Source organism: Semicossyphus pulcher, unplaced genomic scaffold (assembly GCF_022749685.1).
Source record: "Semicossyphus pulcher isolate SPU_LCO1_2020_fin unplaced genomic scaffold, fSemPul1.0.p SCAF_9, whole genome shotgun sequence".
Classification (NCBI taxonomy): Eukaryota; Metazoa; Chordata; class Actinopteri; order Labriformes; family Labridae; genus Semicossyphus; species Semicossyphus pulcher.
Window position 1 is genome coordinate 21,025,669 of NW_027211770.1, and position 19,638 is coordinate 21,045,306.

The following is a 19,638-nucleotide window of genomic DNA, read 5'->3' on the forward strand; positions in this document are numbered from 1 at the left end:
ACAACAGGCTAACGGTGTGATTGCAGCAGCACTTAGGTTTTTATCTGAGGACAAATTTGAGTAAAATGTATTCAGTGGGTGTTCGGTGCGCAAACATGAGTAAATTCTCCCTGTTTATAACTCTATTTAGAGCTGCACAAAAACTGATTCTGCTTGTTGAAAACCTCGCTCATTCACTCAATATATTTAAGAAGATACCCACTGAATGCCTTCCCGTGTGTTTGACGCACATTTGTAATTGCAGGGGTTTATTTACTTGAAATAATCAGAGGCTGCTGAACTTTGAGGTCGCTGTGTCGGATCGTGCAGCTCCTGCTAGTGTTGTAATTTGGCGGCGGGGGGCACAGGGAGCAGATGGCACTGACAGACTGTAACTTACCCAGCAGAGAGGGGAGGTCAGAGCATGCTGGGAAAGACCACAGAGACAATGAGGAGATAGGAGGCTAATATGCACGAGGAGTGTCGTTAAGCATATGGGAAATGCATAATTCAGATTAAGTCGTGACATAAAACGTGAACCTGTTCAGACAGTCGTTGGTCTCACTGATGAGCCGGCCGCTGCCCTCTGACCTTGCTTTGTGGCATCAGTTTGGCTCACAGAGTGCACAGTACACACAGTCACCTTGGCAATGACAATCACTCTCTCCGAGGCTATGACATCACTCCAAAGAAAAAAGGAGATGATGATGAGGAGGAGGAAGATGGAAGGCGGAGGAGGGGGTCAACTCTGGCTCTACAAAACCTCTGCAGCATCCCAGCTGATGCCCCAACATTCAGCTTCTGCCAAGAGGACAGACGCAAGAGGAAGAAAAGAAAAAATCATCCTTTCAATTCCATCACAGAGCGAGGAAGAGGAGGAGGAGCCAGCCGAGTGAGATAGTGATGCTCCCCCCAGCAGGTGCCAACAAGTGAGAGGTAGCCGAGAGAGCGAGGACGAAGGACATGGAGAAGAGTCTGTGAGAGCAGAAGACAACCCGAGCTCAGAGAGAAAAGCAACAACAGGTGAGTACCAAGAACTTTTCTTAGACCATTCTTCCTTATTTCTTTTAAATTTTGTTGTAGTTCTTGCAAAAATGTCTTCCTTAAAAAGTTACATTTGGACAGGTTATTGCTACAAATGGAGCTGCATGAAGTTAATTTCCATATTTTATACTGAGTCAAAAGCTGAGAATATAGATTTATGATTTAAACATGTTTAGTAAGTTAAAACTTTGTCAAATTGTTGATTGAAAAGCTCTTTTTTTCATCATTCTGTGATTTAGAAAATGACAAAATGCTCTTAAATTTACAGTCAGATATCAGCATATTTTGGACTCTAATCTTTAAATAGAGACCTTTTTAAATAGAGAGCAAAGTCTTGCTTCTCAAATGAGAAGAATTGTATTTATTAATATAAAGTAAATGTATCCTTTTTCTATTTTATCGACTTAATTGTTTGAATGTTGTAAAGTAGATTTTAAAATGTAAGCAGGGACAGAGGGCTGCAAATTTCGTAATTCAGCAGGTGACCATAGTTGTCTATTGGATTGCGTCTGTGTAACAGTGTTTATCCTTCATGTATAAAACTAGGTTTAAAAAAACTCCATATTTAGAATTTGAGTAATAAAATCCTGAAGACAATTTGAGGATTGGTTAAACTGTCTGCAAAGATGTGAATATTTTTTTACGTCAAGACCAAACCCCCCTTTTAATCTATTCTGCATGTGTATGTTGATGGGTTTTTTTGAATACATATTTTTATTCCTCCACAGAATTGTATCTGTATTTTTGGTCCTCCGTGTATTTTAAGTCCTCCTGCTCCAGTTTTTCCTGTCAGTCATCTCTGCAACCATGCTGTTTCCTGTGCTGCTCTGCGCCGCCCTGCTCGTCTTCACACCGCTGGAGATCACAGAGGCTCGCGCTCTGCACCCTTCTCCTGATGCCGTGCAGGTAAGGAGGAGGGGAGGATGGGGAAGGGATGAAAAAGGGAGAAAAGAGTGGATTGAAGGGGAGTCTGAGTGCATGAGAGATTTAAGAGAATATTCCACGAAGGGGAGGGAGAGCAGGAAAGAAAAGGGGGAGACAGTAATGAAATGTATCACTGATTAAATTATCCCCCTCTCGTACTCTCTCTGACGATTACATTTCTTTCTTTTCCCTCCTTTAGTTCATGGAGCAGTTTCTGGAGCGCTACAATGACCTTTTGACCCTGGACGACCTGGAGAACCTCTTGAACAGCCCACCGGAGGAGCAGTCCACCCTCTCCTCAGGAGCCAAAGCAGATGAGTTCCCTAAATGGGCTGACGCGCAAACGCAGGCCGAGACCCCCTGGCTGCGTCTGCTGAAGGGGGCTCTGGCCAATCAGAAGCGGGCAGAGCCGGACCGGTCACGGAGGGGATGGAACAGAGGATGCTTTGGGCTCAAGCTGGATCGGATCGGGTCCATGAGCGGACTGGGCTGTTAGTGGGGAGAAAAAAAGAGACTGATGACATCCTTCTTAGAGTATGATAGAAGAAAAACACACATGCAGAGAAGGATGTTGACATGCAAGTAGACTAAATGTAGTGAGGTGTAAAGTCGCAGCATTGCTAATGTGGTTTCATCCAGCGTAGGTACCATAGATCAGACGCTTCACACTATTGTGGCTGTTGTATCAGAGCAGCTGTAGTTTATTCCATGTGTAAGAACTTAATTGTATAGTAGAACATGTGAGCTATGTTTACATTAAAAGATCATCTTTTACTGTTGGGCTTTTTTTCTAAGTAAAGCAGCACTTGTGTTTCGAGCTTTGTCTGCGTTCAGTAAATGTAAACATGTTTAGACATATTGTGGCCACAGGATTGTTTAACATCAGGTGTAAGGACGTGGAAATCAAAAGACCTGTAGTTCCTGCTGTTTGTTCTTATGTTTACTTATGATTTGCATGAATAAATGGATTTGACATTAGCACTGTTCTGTTTTTTCTCTCACAATTTAAACGTTTAATTGTCAGATTAAACATCCACATCTATCCCTCAAGTAAATCCCACTTTGCCGCCTCTATCCACACGCGTCATCCCAATTTGTCCCTCAGTGTAGAGCTTTAAATTCTCCTGACAGGTCTTTATTTTATGTCAAGGTGCTTTATTGAATCTTCCCATGGCTGTTGAAGTCAGTTATTTCTCCTTCCCCATCTTATTGCAGTCTGTATGGCCAATCATAAAACCCCCCTGCTGCATCCGTAGCTGCTCTCATTCATCCTGGGCAGAAGGATTCTACATAGAAATGGTCATACATATTTTGGCATCATTTTCTGAAAAGCTTGTATAATATACCACCCCTTCCCTTCATATACAATTCAACAAGGTATTTATAGAAAATCTATACATGCATTTGATCCAAATGTACATTTTGCACCAACAATGTTCCTAATTTAAGAGCAAGACGCAAATTCTTTTGAAGGCAATCTGCATGGGTCTGTTAGAATGACCAAAACAAGACTTTAATATGAGCCTCTTTCAAGTTTTATAAATGTAGTATGAAATGACTGAAAGCTCCAGACCTACAAGAGCTACTGAATTGACCTTGAGAAGAAGCTGTTTTGAGTTTTAATTCATTGATCTTGAACCTGTTGGCAGCGGTGTAGTTTTTAAAATACAAACATTTAAACAGATCAACTCTGATTCAATTTATGGGAGAAACTTAAAATCATACTTTCAGGAGCGACAGACAACCCATGTTTTCCTGCATGCAGCACTTTAATGAAGTTGACATTAAATGGATGGAAATTTCTGTTGCGACACTAGGTGGCAGTCTCACTCCATCATGTGTTTATTTGTTCCTCCGCACACAGAGTCGCCCTCTGGACTTTGCACTGGACACAAGTTGTACAAATGTACTTAAAGGCCTTTTTTACAGGCACACTTATTTGTGCAAAGGTTGCCAACCTTCAATCCATACATTGTGTTGTCACTGCACTTTCTAATAAGAAACTAACTCTTTATTATTCACAGAAATGCTGCTAGTATTGTGAAAGGGTTAAAAATAATCTTACTGTGACCCTTCAACTGAACTTTAATAATAAATTCACCCGGATATTTGTGGGTATCGTTTGTCTGTTGTAATAGAGAAAGAGCATGTGATCTGTATAAGGCTGCATTTACAGTACTGAGAGTATAACAGGACCAAGTGTTGGCTGACCAACCTGTCTAATTATATCCTGACCTTTCCTTCCCATCTTTGACCTTAAGCTGCAAAGCAGAGGCCAGGACATGGTATGCACTCCGGGTAGTTCAGATATGCCCGGACAACTGGACTGCAGCCATAAACACAGCAGCACTGTCCGGCTGTGGTGCAGAGCTACATGTCTGCTGGCCTGCTGCACAATATATATGACAACTCGAGCTGCTGAATGTCATTTATAGGCCAGTCAGACATGTAAGGTGTTGCACGTCCATGGTGTGCTGTGGTGATAAGATGGCATGCCATGGGTAAGGTTTCAGTTCTCTGTCTGGATTGCCCCCGCTGCTGAGCCCTGTATACATGCAAGGGGGATGTCTCCAACAGGATTGAACTTGAATGGCTTTCTGGTTTAGACATCCTCTGTGTTGTGATGTAACATTTTATACCATCATTGTGGTGTCTTTGATGGATGACTGAACTAGGGCTGAAGGGGTCGGGAGGGGGCACAGACCAGAGCCTCTGCTTAAAGTGACTTTTAACATTTGTTTTTGGCAAGTTAATTAAACCACCCAAAATAGCCACGAAGAGACACAAAATAACTACAAATGCATGCCAGACAACTACAGATACACACAAAAGACTACACAGAAAACCCAAAACAAATAGAAAGAAACCACAGGAGACACAAAGCAACTACATGGAGAAGCAATCAACTACAAAGAGACCCAAAACAACCACTAACACATGTAAAGAGACACAAAACAACAATTAAAAGACATACAATAAAGACACAAAAACAGCTACAAAAAATTGCAAACCAAACAACCACAAGACAAAAATTAATATTAAATTAATAAATATTAATAATTCATCTCTCTCAGATGAAGGAGGGATGTGGGGCTTTTAACATGGTTTTTGCCCAGGTGTCTCGTAGTCCACATGTGTTCGGAGTGCTTTTCAGACAAAAGAGTCAACTGACGTGGCCAGGCTTTTTTCCATTCTGTATACAATGAATTAAAGTCTGTTAATGGTGCAGCTGCTGAACACTTTGCCAAGACCATTTTATTCAGACAAAAGAATAAAATGTTTTTCAAATATTCATTTTCTGGAGCTAATTGTTTCTTAATAACCCAACAAAAATACAGTGTGGGTAAATGCACTCAATCAGATCGAAGACGCCTCCTCTGCACATGCGTAATGATCAGACTCAACTTTGAACTTCTGCTGAGGATGTGGGGAGAAAGACGGGTAGCTACAGAGAGAGTAAAAGTGAAGGGTCGTGGTCTTTGGACATCAAATGTCACAGCGAGGATGACAGAGATTTGATCCCTCGTTTGCTCCCTCTATGTCGGTGTGTGTCTGTATTTACTGAGAAGGTCAGTGAGGGACCCCTATCTTTTTCCGGTCCACAATCTGAGGGCGTTAATATCAGAGAGTCTAAATCTGGGCCTCTAAAAGATGAGGGAGGGAAACACAAGAAAGGCTGCATTATGCAAAAAAGTATATATTTTCGAGCATTGGGCCATATCTAGCAGTGGACAATGGGATGTTAAGAGAGAGAAGCTTCTAGGCCTTTTCACTCACATGAAGTGAAGTTGCAGAGACTAGCTTGCATGCCCCTGCAGCATGACGACCTTGACATTCAGAGGGGGCGGGCCGAGGAGCAGGAACCAATGATGGGGGGCGTGGCTTCAAACTCAGGTCAATCATAAAAACACACCGCTAAACTTTGCTCTTCCCCACTCACACCCGGAGTCGCAAGACAGACAGAGGCATCTCACAAACGGTAAACACCTTTAATAATATATTTTCACTGATAATGTCAGAGAGAACAAAAAACTGCAGGGCCTCAGCAACAGGCTGCTGACGTAGACGCTTGATTCAGATCACCTGGGGACAATCTGCACGAGCTTGATTGAAGCTAATTTTACAGAAAACGTGGTCGTTAAATTCGTAGAATTGACTCTGCCTTTGAGTCTTGTTTTAAAGGTAATTCTTGCTACTTTTGAGGATGTTTAAGATTCAGAAGTCTTAACACCTGCAGAGAAAGGGCAGGTGTTGTAACTGGAGACCAATATTGAAGTTTATCTTTATAGCAGTCAGATAGCATATCAGCAGCGTACTTTACCATGTTCATTAGTACTCTTTGTTCGTTGAAAGATAAGTAATTTTAAAAGCTCCGTCTCCAAGTGAAAGTTAATGTGTAGCAGTATAAATGTCTGTTTATTGGTAATTAACAAAGCATTATTCTTCCTCATTTCTTCTTTCATGTCTCCTTCCAGAGGACTAAAACAACTCAGGCAAAATGGTCAAAGTCGGTATCAATGGGTAAGAACTCATTTTCAACCACTCACGTGACAAAATTAACCACATAAACGTAATTAGCACAGATTCAGTTTAATTAGCGACACACTCTCTGGACTTCAATACTAAGGGTTTGCACACAGCCACACCCATCAGCTGGCTTTAGACAGTGAATCGCAGTAATGGCTGCATTGACTAATAAAAATTTATTTAATTTAGCTTGCACAAAATTTAAATAGTTATATTTGAGTGTTTTGAAAGCTGTAGCCCCCCAGCATGAGGGAATCTCAGATTGCTGAGACCGTCATGTAGCTCACTCAGTCTTGTTTGAATGATTAAAGGAGTCCAAAGATCCTTAGCCTTTTGCTCTGTCTCTGTGGTAATTAAAAGTGACATTGTGCACCAGCTGAGGAAGAAAACAGTTTTGCAACCAAGTACGTGCACAGGAACACATACACAACGACCTGTGAAGCGTCACCAGGCTGTCATGTTTTTCCTCATCTTTGAACTTTGCCCCTCAGCAGATAACAATGTGGGCAGTGGCTGCAACATGAGGGTCATTCAACAGGGGATTGTTTTTCTGCTGTCCGTAGCAGGTGGAAGAGGACCTGTGTAACTTAAATGTTACTGAACACACAGTGATGTTAAAGTCTACCTATTCACTCTTAATCTCCCCGCCCCTCTGCCTCCTCCCCTCAGTGTCTGAGGACAGAGTGCATCTGTGCCAGGATTTTGGACCCCCGGGTTAAAAAGTAACTCAGACGCTGATCAAACAGTACACTGCCTTCCCCAGCATAACCACATTAGAGGTTAATTTCGACTTCAGCCCCCAGAGAGGAGAGTGTGAGAGCTGTGCAGCCATAAGCTGAGCGACACACACCTCCCTCTGCTCCTCCTTCTGAACTCTGCCCTTTCTCGAGTGGCGGTTTCAGGTCTCTCCTGGGAGTTGTGTCCCACACAAAGGAAAAAGGCACTGTGTAGAGTGTAGTGTAAAGAAGGCCGTGCTTAGGTTGGCGTTATTGTCAAAGCTCCAGTTTAACATATTTGTCTTCATTTAAGGTTGGATATTTCCACTTTAAGAATCTAGAAAAGGCATGAGCGTTATCATATCCTCCAGTGACTTTGATCAGTCTAACATGTCATCATACCGCCATCTAGAGGCCAGACTAAGAAACAACACTGTTCACTTTTCAGATTCGGCCGCATCGGTCGTCTGGTGACCCGTGCTGCTTTCACCTCCAAGAAGGTGGAGATTGTGGCCATCAATGACCCTTTCATCGACCTGGAGTACATGGTGAGTTCAAGAAGATTGCTTGAAATAAAGAAATAGACTTTGAAAACAACTGCCATTGGCCACTTGCTTTTAGATGTAGGTAAATATAAGTTGACAGTTAAAGTTTTCTAGTTCTTTTTGGAGCTTGGCAAATTATTCAGAAATCTTGGTGGAAGAGAATTGCTCAAAACTTAAAGTAAAATTTTATGTCATGCAATTATTTGCCACATTTATCTTTCATATTTACACACGCACTTGCACTACCAGCTGTCATATTTTGGTGAAAACTCTCTCCACATTTCCTCTATAGGTCTACATGTTCAAGTATGACTCCACCCACGGTCGTTTCAAGGGTGAGGTCAAGATTGAGGGTGACAAGCTGGTCATTGATGGACAGAAAATCACTGTTTTCCACGAGTGAGTTCACTTTAGTATCATTACAATTACACAAACTTGGATGGATAAAGTGGAGCATTAAATCTTTTTTTTCATGTGGTTTCTTTTCTTTTCAGGAGGGACCCCGCCAACATCAAATGGGGCGAGGCTGGTGCCAAGTACGTGGTTGAGTCCACTGGTGTGTTCACCACCATCGAGAAGGCCTCTGTAAGTATTCAGTCCTGTATCAAACACTCATGTAAAAAATCACGAGAATTGCCGAAGGAGGAAATGGATTAAATACAATTTCAAATCACTTTGCAGGCTCACTTGAAGGGTGGTGCCAAGAGAGTCATCATCTCTGCACCCAGCGCTGACGCTCCCATGTTTGTCATGGGTGTCAACCATGATAAGTACGACAACTCCCTCCCAGTCGTCAGGTAAGAATCAGATGGTATCACACGAGCATTTTGATCTGTAGGTTTCTGTAGATTCAAGTGGTTTCCAAAGCAGATATTTGGATGTCCAACTACCTCAGATTCAGGTGCTTTGGAATTTATTACTTTAAACTTAAGAAACAAAATCCCACACAGTTTATACTTGTAACATTTAGTTACATCTGATCATCTTTAGGAGTGTTTTGAAGGATCTTAATGAACTTCTGGAGACCATTAATATGATCAATAAATTGTGATGCTGAGTGAGTGGATATAATGTGCAACATTATCAGAATTTTAAAGGGTTGAAATTAAGTTTTTAAAATTTTAATCTAGAGATGCAAATTGATTGTTTCACTCTTTGTACTCTTGCCTCTAAAACTTGTTATCCTTCATTAGTCATATGAAAACTTTTCAAGACCTCAGTGAACTGATGCTGTTACTTTACCTCTCCATAGCAACGCTTCCTGCACAACCAACTGCCTGGCCCCCATGGCCAAGGTCATCAACGACAACTTCGGCATCGTTGAGGGGCTGATGGTGAGGATTAAAACAATCTGCTAAGCAGCTCCTAAAACCAGATTAACAAACACCCCAAAACATGACATTACAAAGTAAGTGAGGGTTAAGCTTTATTTAATCCTCCTCCTTTCTCTTCCCGCGTGTCTGTCAGAGCACAGTTCATGCCATCACTGCCACCCAGAAGACGGTGGATGGCCCATCCGGAAAGCTGTGGAGGGACGGTCGCGGTGCCAGCCAGAACATCATCCCCGCCTCTACTGGTGCTGCCAAGGCTGTCGGCAAGGTCATCCCTGAGCTCAACGGGTCCGTGACTAAAACACATGACTTGTGTTAAAACATTTGATCTTATTGCACAAACCTGAAGTGAATTTAGTTTGTGACAAATGTGTGACTTTATTTCACAGCAAACTCACTGGCATGGCCTTCCGTGTCCCAACCCCCAACGTGTCCGTGGTTGACCTGACAGTCCGTCTGGAGAAACCCGTGAGTGACAAACTAGAATTATTATAACAATTTAAACAAGAAATAATTTACTGAGTGAGTATATTTTTACTGTCCACAAATTAAATGAAAAGACCAAACTTGCAATATATTTATCCTAGCATCAAGTCTTCCCATGTAAATGCAGTGATATTGGTCATAGCAATTCATTGGATTTACATGGTGGGAAGGGTGGGAAGCTAAATGCTGTCATAATGTAGTACTGCTATGTTCTTGGTCATATTAATGTAGAAAGTTTACTGCTTACAGATTGGTCAGCTTCTAAAAAGCTAATGGAAACTGAAAATTAAAGGCCGTCTTTAAGTTAAAACATTTGATGACTCATTGGGTACCAACAGCTAAACTTAGTATTCAACCAATTCCTAGCTAACATTACCATAGCTAGCTAACATTACTATAGCTAGCTAAAATTACCATAAGCTAGATAACATTATTAACTCTAAATCTAAGCCTTTCCTATCTGTTGTGTAACGCTATCAAATAACGTTAGCTAGGAAGTGGTTAAATGTTGGCATTAGCTGTTGTTTGACTGTAATTATCAAATATGTTACAACGTGAAATACTGCCCACTGGCTTTTTATTATTTGTGGTTTTTTAGTTGCTGATCAACCGAGAAGCGCTGAAGTAACAACTATCATTCAGGATCTTATAACAGCTGTCATAAATGCTAACAACCATAGCAAATGTGTGTTATCCTTGGCTGAAAATATCCTCCAACAATGCAGAATTTGTTCCATTTGAGGAGAATTTGCTTTCAGTGCCCAGCAACTTATTTATATATCTTTTTTTAGTTCAGTACTGTTTAAACACACTTTTGAAGCATCTGTTGTTAAATTGATCATTTAAAAAATGACAACTTTTTCATTTTTAATGGCATCATAAATTAAATTGAAATGTGTCGGCCTCACACAATGAAGCACAAACCCTATTCCTGACAAACCACAGATTCATCACATACAAATAAGACTGTTTGGCTTTAATACAGGCTTGTTATGTATGCGTTTTCATGTGTCTGTGTTGCATCGCCTGTTTTGTCTTGCTTTTATATTCCTGACAATAGTTTTTTTTTGTTTAGCGCGAATCAATGGGTTCTAATGTTTTTACAGAGGGGTCATCCAGTCCAAAGCACTGAGTCATGGTGGATTTTTTTTGTCTTTTCATTGAATTTGTGGACTAATTTAAAAAAAAAAAAAAAAGACTACTGGTTGTATATACAATTTCTCAAGTTTAGTATTCGTGATAAATAAATTAAACTTGTATACAAACCAAATGTGTTTTCTTAACAGGCAAAATACGATGACATCAAGAAGGTTGTTAAAGCTGCAGCTGATGGACCCATGAAGGGCATCCTGGCATACACAGAGGACCAGGTTTGTTTGTTTTTCTCAGTCTGTATACTTAAAACTCATTTGTTGTTCCTTAATCACTTTAACTTTTCTGTCCTTTTTTGCAGGTCGTCTCCACAGACTTCAACGGCGACTGCCACTCCTCCATCTTTGATGCCGGCGCTGGCATCGCCCTGAACGACCACTTTGTCAAACTGGTCTCATGGTACGCCTTCAGCATGGGTTACTTTCATATCCTCCTTTCCATTTCCTGTTCCTGACTCCTTTTTTCTTCTTACTTAACCAGGTACGACAATGAGTTTGGATACAGCAACCGAGTGTGCGACCTCATGGCCCACATGTCCTCCAAGGAGTAAACCAACCAGCCGATTGGCCGTCACTGCACTATGCCACATCACCCACGTCCTCCTGAATCCAGAGTGACACATGTGCAATAAGACATTGTTATCTGTGACTCTGCCTGGTTTCCATCAGCTGCTCGACCCCCATTAGATGCCTGAGGAAAGATCCACAGAGAGCAAACGAAAAAGATTTAAATTGGTGACCAATTGCTTTTTTTGTATTTGTTAAACTCCCTGTTCTGTTCTTGTGTGAGATGGAGTGAAGGTGTGAGTTTGTCTGTCTGTAGTACTCCAGTACTGCAGTCAGTGGTGAAATAAAGTCCTCTGTTTGTGAGATACATGGCCTCCTTTTTCTCTTCTGTCACTGCACACACCAAATCTAGATAAAATGTCTTCCAGTGGGATCAACACTGTTGTCTGTATATGGATTCTTATGTGGGTCAGTGACATAAGCAAACTGCAGTCCATGAACCTGATCATTCTCCTCCTGTGGGAGTAAAGCGCTTAAATGCCTTATATGGATTAGGTCAGACTGTGGTAGATAATTTCTGCAGGTTTGGCTGCTAAAGTCGATTTTACACAACCAATTCCTTTTATAAAGGGTCACTTTTGTTGTTGTAGGTTTCCCTCTTTGTCTTTAGTCCTGTTCAAATACTGTCTGCAGGTACATTGTTCTATCAACAACAGTTAAGTCTTAACAAGTTGTTGCAATTTTACTTACTGATTCTTCCATATGAGGAATGACTCAAGCAAAAGTGACAGATTTAGATATGTCACTTTTGTCTGAGTCATTTGTTTTGATGTATGAAACTTTTAAGAGATTTATTGATTGTACACCTCACAGATGCACAAGGGAATGTGCTCAATCAAATGGACAGCATGCAGGAAGTCTTCCTTCAGTTTTACTTTTAAATTAGGTTTTTATTGAACTAAACTTCCTTTAGAATTTAATAATTTTTATTTGTTGGTGCCTTTCAAAACACTCTGACAAGGCAGAGTTAAAAAAACTTAAACCAAGCAAAAATAAATCAAAATTAACGACGGTGCACAAAAACATTATGTACAGAGGTTTAGTGTGAGGGATCAAACTGAATATGCAAGTTTAATTAGATGCGTTTTGAGATGGGATTTGAAAACAGAGAGAGTCAATGTTATGGATGTCGGGTGGGGGGTGGGGGGCAGAGCAGCTGAAGGCTCTAGACCCCATGGTAGTCAGGCAGGCGAGTGGTGCAGTGAGGTGAATGGAAGAAGAAGACCTGAGAGTGAGGGTGGGTGTGTTGATGTGCAGGAGTTCAGAGAGACACAGAGGAGCGAGGTGATGGATGGCCTTAAAAGCGAGGAGCAGAATCTTGAAATTGATGCGACATTTGACCGGGAGCCAAAGAAGCTGCTAAAGGACAGGAGTGATGTGATTAATGGAGGGGAGGGGAGGGGAGGGGGGGGGGGGGGTTCTGGTGATGATGCGAGCGGCAGAGTTCTGGACCAGTTGAAGTTTATGGAGGGACTTGAGAGGGAGACCGAAGAGAAGGGAATTGCATGTAATTAAAGCTGGATCAATGCCGGATTTTGTGAATTGAAATGGTTTCCTAAGATTCAGAAAATTGATGGCAAAAAACCTTCCAAGAATCTGCTGATATAAAAAGAGCCTTTACAACAACAGATCAGAAACCTGAGTTCACTTTGAAACCTGCATTTTTATTTCTAGATCTAAGTATTTTCACACTTCTACACTTTCTTCAATCTTTAAACCTGAATCCACCGCTCTTTTAATTTATGCTGATATTATGAACTATATGTGTAATTATGTAATGGATAAAATATGTATTTATTCAAATGTATTCTCTATCCATTGTTCACTTCAACAGTGGCTTTTTTCACATTAAAAGCGTTGGATAGCAGGACCCCAGTGTTGGCTGTGAGGGATAATAATGGATTCAGTGGATACAAAGAAAGACAGGGGAAGGCTTGAGAGGAGATGCAAGGAGGGATGGAGGTAAGAGAGCAGCCCCCTCACTCTCTCTCTCTCTCTCTCTCACTCACACATGGTTCCTCGGGTTGCATGCTTCTGTTGATCATTTCTCAGCCAGATTGTCAGCGGCAAAAGCAAAGGCGCTCAGAGGTGCCACATGGATTTAGAGATTACGACTGTATGAACATCTAAGAGAAGATCTTTGCTGTAAAGACTGTCTGAGAGATCACAAGAGGAAGGTAAGTACTCCACTTCTTTTTGTGTGTTTTCCTGAAGAATGATTGTGTTAAGTTTGGAGGAGTTTTGTTTATCCCAGTAAATCTGTTGTCATTTTAATGATATCTGACCGGGTCATTCATTCTTTAGTCTTCAAGCTTATCACCCTGTACACACGTTTGTCACTCATGAGACTCAGCTGATTGCCTGCTGGTGTAAAAAGGGAAAGCTTTTATGTCCTGCAGGGACACATTGATTGACAAGAGTCCTTGTTTATTTCCTGTCTTATTTATTACAGTCATTCATTCATTTAACTCCAGGCAGCAGCCTGCAGATACTTTAAAGTATATTTAACATATGGACAGACAACCTTCTGGTTCAGACTGATACTACTATAGGGGGACAAACAGCACTTTGATGGTAACAATCCTGACACATTAACAATTAAATGAAAACTTTATAACATTCAAAGAAAGGTCAGATTATCCACATAAAGCTTCAAATGAAGCTGCAACCAGAGAAAGATCTGTAAAGATGACACTTACTGATAGCTTAAAAGAATCCTCATGTGTGTAATGTCATAATGCTTTGTCAGAAGAAAGAAGTTTATGTTATATATAGTTACATGATTTGTATTTTAAGTTTGCATGCACGGCAGGTCAATAAGCAGTGATGGAAAAAAGAACTTATAATCTAAAGCTTAAAGCTCTGCATTGTACACTGTCTCTTACTCTCTATCCTGTATTACATGGTGCTGTTTCTCTTAAGCTCTGCTGTTATTCTCGTCTGCACATTAAGGACAGAAGAGATTAAAATTGAGTGAAAATTTAAGCTGCAGAGGTTTAGGATATAGTTGCCATGACGATCCTCATCTTCGATACTTTAAAAAATGTGTCAAAGTATTTTTTCTTTGTCTCCGTGTTTGAACCTTCAGCCTCTCCTCTCTGTGTGCTGCTGTCGGGCAGTGCAGTGCACCCATGGGACAGAATGACTCACAGGGGGGCTCCTGGTTGGTCCCCTCGTCCATCCATCCGCAGTTCCTCTCCCAGCTTTCCCCCTCCGCAGACGTGGCCGTCGCCGCCTTCCTCACCTTCACAGGTAGGCAAAAGGACGCTTTTATCAAGTGGAAAATCTCAGGTTTGTTATGTGAGTGTCAAAGCTGCAAATTGAAGCCAAACAATTTTCCAAACACACTGAACCCCAAGTTTCCAAAACAACCAAGTATATCACGCTGTAAAAGATTTAAACTGAAAGAAACAGTTTGGATGCAAAAGTCAGCCACAAAAACAGTTTTGTTTTTAGAGTTCACAAGCAAACATATAATAAACAATGAAGTATTTCTCAGATATAGTGTAGAATAAGTTATTTAACTATCCGAAAGCTGCTTTAATGGGCATTTTATTGAAGACATTGTTGTTCAAGTGATTCAAATGACATCCTTTCAAAAAGGTTGCATACTGAAAAGATGTTTTAATAATAATGACAGTGTTGTGAGAGCTAAAAGATTATGGACGCTGCATGACTGACATGTTATTACTTCGTCACGATGGGGATAAAGATGTTTCTTTTTTAACTCAGGAGTCTCAGTGAAGGCAGCAGAGTTCAGACTGTCTGAGTCTGAACAGCAGTGAAACAGTCTGCACAGCGGGGAGGCTCCTGAATCTTAACGTCTCCTCGTCTGTTTGATCTGCTCTCACACACTCTAACTTGTTTGTGTGTGTTGGGCTCTTTCTGGGTTCATTCGCTCCCTGTGGAGCAGCGTGAGTGTTCTCGGACAGCAGCTGATTAGCGTGTGATTAAGAGGAAAAATAGCTGAATAACTGTGCATTGATCCTGTCTGAAGCACTCGGGTCCAGCCCACTTCATCATGTGTAACTGGTAGATAAAGACCACATGTGAAGAGGCTTTGAAAAAGCACAACTAAACAGAGCTATATGTTCTTCACTTTTCCTCACAAACACTGTTTCTTCAGGTGTGACTTCAGTGCTGGGAAACGGCATGGTGTTGTTGGTCTACAGCAGGAAAAGAAAGAAGCTCAGACCTCCAGAGCTCCTCACCATCAACCTGGCAGTCTGCGATTTCGGCTTCAGCCTCTTGGGGGCGCCCTTTTTCATAATTTCCAGGTACAGAAAACTTTGTTATCAACAGCTGAGCAGACAGGTGAGAATTCAGGAGGATCACTGTTTTACTTTTTTTTTTTTTTTTTTACCTCTGTTCCTCACTTCTACATCTTAGAGACAAACACTTCATATTGACAGCTTCAGGTACTGTTCAGGTTATAATTCTTTATACACTTCCTGTTCAGTAAATACCAAATATCTCCAAATTTGATGATTTTTAATATGTTTTTTTCCTGATAGACTGAAGGAAAAGTATGTTTTTATGGGTTGAGTAAATTCCAATTTTTCTTATGCTCCATAAACTATTCATAAAAACTCTTAAATTAGCTGGAAAGTGCACTGAGATAAATCTGGAAACAGGGCTGTTTTTTTGAGCTACATAAAACTAAAACAGTAAATAAAGTGATACAAATATTTATCAAAATTTTATACAGAATGATTACTACCATTTTAACTGTTTACTTGTGATAAAGCATTGTCACAGAGTATTGCTACTTTTACTTACATATGTGATCTGAACACTTCTTCCCCCCCTGCTGTGAGTATTATACAAACAAAATGTGGCCCAGAGACAAGAGGTGATGATCCACCAGCTGGGCAGGACACTAAAGCTCTCGTGTCCCTCTGTCAGCCTGTGTCATGCCTGGGTGTTTGGGGAGACGGGGTGCCTATGCTACGGCATTCAGGGCTTTGTGTTTGGCATCGGCTCTCTGCTCACCACCTGTCTCATCTCCGTGGAGCGCTGCCTGAAGATCTGCTGCTTAAGATACGGCAAGTCTCCCATCTTTCATCAACACAAAAGTGTAAACCACACAGGCATGACTGAACTCTTTGTCCACCTGACGCTCCCTGAATGAACTAGGTCACATAGGTTTTTACACAAGCCTTAGTTACACAATGACTTATTGTAGTCTGTATGAGACTCTCCTTATCTACTACAAAGGTATTGATCTAAAGAGTTACTGATTTACGAGCCATTCGATGCTTGGGTAACCAATTAAACGTGCTGATGTTCCAAGAAAATGCTAATGTGAAATGTCAAGAATTCCCTCTGGGTTCTTGCCTCTCTAGGTCAATGGATCGAGCAACGCCATGTGTCTCTGTCCATAGCTCTGGTGTGGGTTTACACATCGTTCTGGGCCTTACTGCCTGCTTTTGGCTTTGGAAGTTATGGAGCAGAACCATACGGGACCAGCTGCAGCATCAACTGGTAATCTCTGATTTCATTTACATTCACTGCTTGATGCCTTTTTGTTTATGTACCCAAAAGTCTGCAGACATCTGTGTTGACTGTGTGCTTTGTGTAATGTTAATTCTTTAAGCATTTGCAGACAAACATGTGAGTGACAACCCATCTGCTTGTGTCACCATTTCAAGGTGGAGAATGAGGTCATCTCTAAAAGACAGCATCTATATTTTCCTCATGCTGACATTTTGCTTCGGACTGCCAATGCTCGCCATCGTCTCTTCTTATTTAGCCATCCTGCTGACGGTGAGGAGGACTGCTGCTTCATGACACTAAATGGAGCATCTGGTTCTGTGTTTTTATTCTGTAATTACTTTGTTTTAATGTGTAAGTAATTAATTTAAAGCCACTAAGTGTAGAAAATAAAACATTGCAGCTTTGGCACCCCCTAGTGGTATAGCTTAAAAAGACACTGTGGCAGACATCATGCATACCACAACCTCCTCAGGCACAAAGACTGTATGAAAGAAAATAAATAAAATTGGTCATCCACAAACAATTGTGTGATATCATATATAAACCTTATATATAGCCTATCAGAACAAATACATTATTGCCTCAGATGCTCAGGGGCTTCAAGGTTTGAGTGTTGGTTTAATGGATTGCAAATGAAAAAAAACAAAACAAACAAACACAAAAACGCAAAAGAATATGCACCCTAAAAGCACCGAAACAACACAGGAAAAGTGTCCTGTGGTGTTGCCTAATCAGATAATAGACAATAAGATAATATATAATAAGAGATAATAAGAACAAAATTTTACTTTTCAAAGATCTACTTTCCTACTACAGTGCAATATAACTTGTATGAATTAACTTCAAGCTGCTAAACATGGCTCGGTCCCCCGGCCTGGAATAAAGTGCTTGTGATTGTGACATAATTGCAAGTAGCAGCAATAACTGTGTCTTTGTTTTTAGGTTGTAAAATCCAATCGCACCCTGGCATCTATTTCCTCATCCTCTGTCAGTCACACGAGCAAAGACCTGAGACTTGTAAAGGTAAACTCTAGTGGGAATCATTCTTTGATACACTTTCTGCTGAAGGACAAATAAACTGTAGGTTTATTTCAGATGGCGGCTGTGGTATGCACTACCTTCCTCCTGGCTTGGATGCCCTACGCTGCTGTGTCTATAATCTCCGCACTTCTTCCCAGAGACACTTTACAGACCACGGTGGAGGAGACAGCTGATCCAAATGCTCCCAAGATCCTGGACATCCCTTCATTTCTCAACTGGACCGCTACAGAGTATTACAAACAAATCCTTGACAATTCTGAGAGTAAGTGGAGTGAAGTCAACAACACGAGTTCAGCCTCTGTGAGTGACATGAGGTCCATCCTGGACAAAGAGGACAACCAAATGACCAGGAGCCCCCAACAGTACTCTTCTCTGCCACCTGTGATCACCCTAATTCCTGCTATGTTTGCCAAGTCCCACTGCATGATCAACCCTTTAATCTACCAGATCATGCACAGGGAGTTCAGGAATGATGTCTACTTGATGGTGTTCGGTCAAGAGATGGCAGAGAGGAGGAGAATGCAGAAGAGGAAAGAGAGCTCATGTGAAACTAACGAGCGTGAGTAAACCTAACCTTCTCTTACCATGACAGAAAAATGCTAAAGTGTAGGGTTTTTTTGCCAAAAATTACTCCAGGGCCATGCCTCTTTTTTCTCTCTTCTCTTTTAGGGAGCCTCAGCATCTCCTACCACCAGAGCTGGAGGAGGAACAGGAGCATGTCCCTGTTTGTAGAAGGAAAAAAGAAAAATCAGAAGAAACAAAGGAACCGAGGGAGTGGTAGTGGAGGAAGGTCAAACTCCTGGGCAGCGGGGGCGGATACTTTGGACTTTGCCTCCTTGGACACTCAAAGAAAAATGGGGAGACAATGTGAGGCAGGTGGACGGAAGACATCCAGCACTCTCACTGTCTGATAGATAGATATATAGATAGATAGATATAAAAACAAACTACTCTTTGTCTAAAACAAAAAAATAAGTGGAATCAAGCAGCTTAGGTTTACAATGGGTGTAATGTTACAGGGCCTTTATGGAGCATACTTCCAGCGCAGGTCATGAATTCTGAGCAACAGTAAAACATTTTTTATGACAAAATAATTGGCTTCCTTTTTTGTTGCCTGTCATTTATATAGCTTAGAAATGCTAAAAGTTGTCCCTGGCTTTATATTTCCTTGTTGACACTTGCTTCATATTCCTATTTAATTGTGGTGGCCAGGTTATTGTGCTATAGGGAACCCATAACCCACACAAACCCCACAATATCCAGAATATGAACATATATGCACAGTAAAAAGGGTTTTACTGAAATATTTTGCCATTTTAGCCTTTATGCTAGCTTTCCTTGAGACGGCGGTAACCAACCAGGTTGCCAGGTAACCAGCGGACACTTCCGGAAGTGACTGCTTCCAGTGTTCGTGAACATATTCCCCCAGTAAAACAGCGAGTTGACATGTTTAAACTTTAAACTACTACACGGCTTGTGTACTGACCTGGTGAGGCACTCATTAGTGAACTTTAGATGTGCTTGTTGGCGGATTTTCTCACCTCAGCACAGAGTCAGGAAAGCTGCTCCCCAGTCAAGCTACCTTATGTTAAGCTAGGCTAGCTAACAGGCTTCTGTAGCTAGATACTTACCGTACATATTTGAGAGTGCCATTAAGCTTCTCATCAGGTTAATTATCAATAACAAAGGTTATTATCTTCTCACTTGATACTGTGCTTTGTTGTGCAAACTCCTGACCAATTTTTACAATGATCAGATGATAACTAGTTGGCAAGTGTCTGAATTGCCCGGTCAGTAATCCGTCTTTCATTCCAGTCTAGTTTAAAAGGAT

General features: G+C 41.2%; 3 protein-coding genes across 3 annotated transcripts; all 3 read left to right on the top strand.

Annotated features, from left to right (window-relative positions):
* Positions 1-788: 788 nt before the first annotated feature.
* On the top strand, positions 789-2,925 carry nppcl (natriuretic peptide C-like). Its single transcript, XM_069656548.1, has 3 exons — positions 789-1,002; positions 1,752-1,929; positions 2,147-2,925. Exons 2-3 carry the CDS (start codon positions 1,831-1,833, stop codon positions 2,441-2,443), a joined length of 396 nt encoding a protein of 131 aa, XP_069512649.1. The 5' UTR covers positions 789-1,002; positions 1,752-1,830; the 3' UTR covers positions 2,444-2,925.
* Positions 2,926-5,843: 2,918 nt separating this feature from the next.
* gapdh (glyceraldehyde-3-phosphate dehydrogenase) lies at positions 5,844-11,577 on the top strand. Its single transcript, XM_069656547.1, has 12 exons — positions 5,844-5,926; positions 6,423-6,468; positions 7,639-7,738; positions 8,028-8,134; positions 8,230-8,320; positions 8,417-8,532; positions 8,988-9,069; positions 9,203-9,354; positions 9,456-9,534; positions 10,839-10,922; positions 11,006-11,103; positions 11,185-11,577. Exons 2-12 carry the CDS (start codon positions 6,446-6,448, stop codon positions 11,252-11,254), a joined length of 1,002 nt encoding a protein of 333 aa, XP_069512648.1. The 5' UTR covers positions 5,844-5,926; positions 6,423-6,445; the 3' UTR covers positions 11,255-11,577.
* A 2,824-nt stretch (positions 11,578-14,401) lies between these two features.
* On the top strand, positions 14,402-18,718 carry opn9 (opsin 9). Its single transcript, XM_069656364.1, has 8 exons — positions 14,402-14,522; positions 15,397-15,547; positions 16,176-16,315; positions 16,616-16,754; positions 16,922-17,036; positions 17,709-17,789; positions 17,862-18,366; positions 18,477-18,718. The coding sequence occupies exons 1-8, from the start codon at positions 14,402-14,404 to the stop codon at positions 18,716-18,718; spliced, it is 1,494 nt and encodes a 497-aa protein (XP_069512465.1).
* The last annotated feature ends 920 nt before the right edge of the window (positions 18,719-19,638 follow it).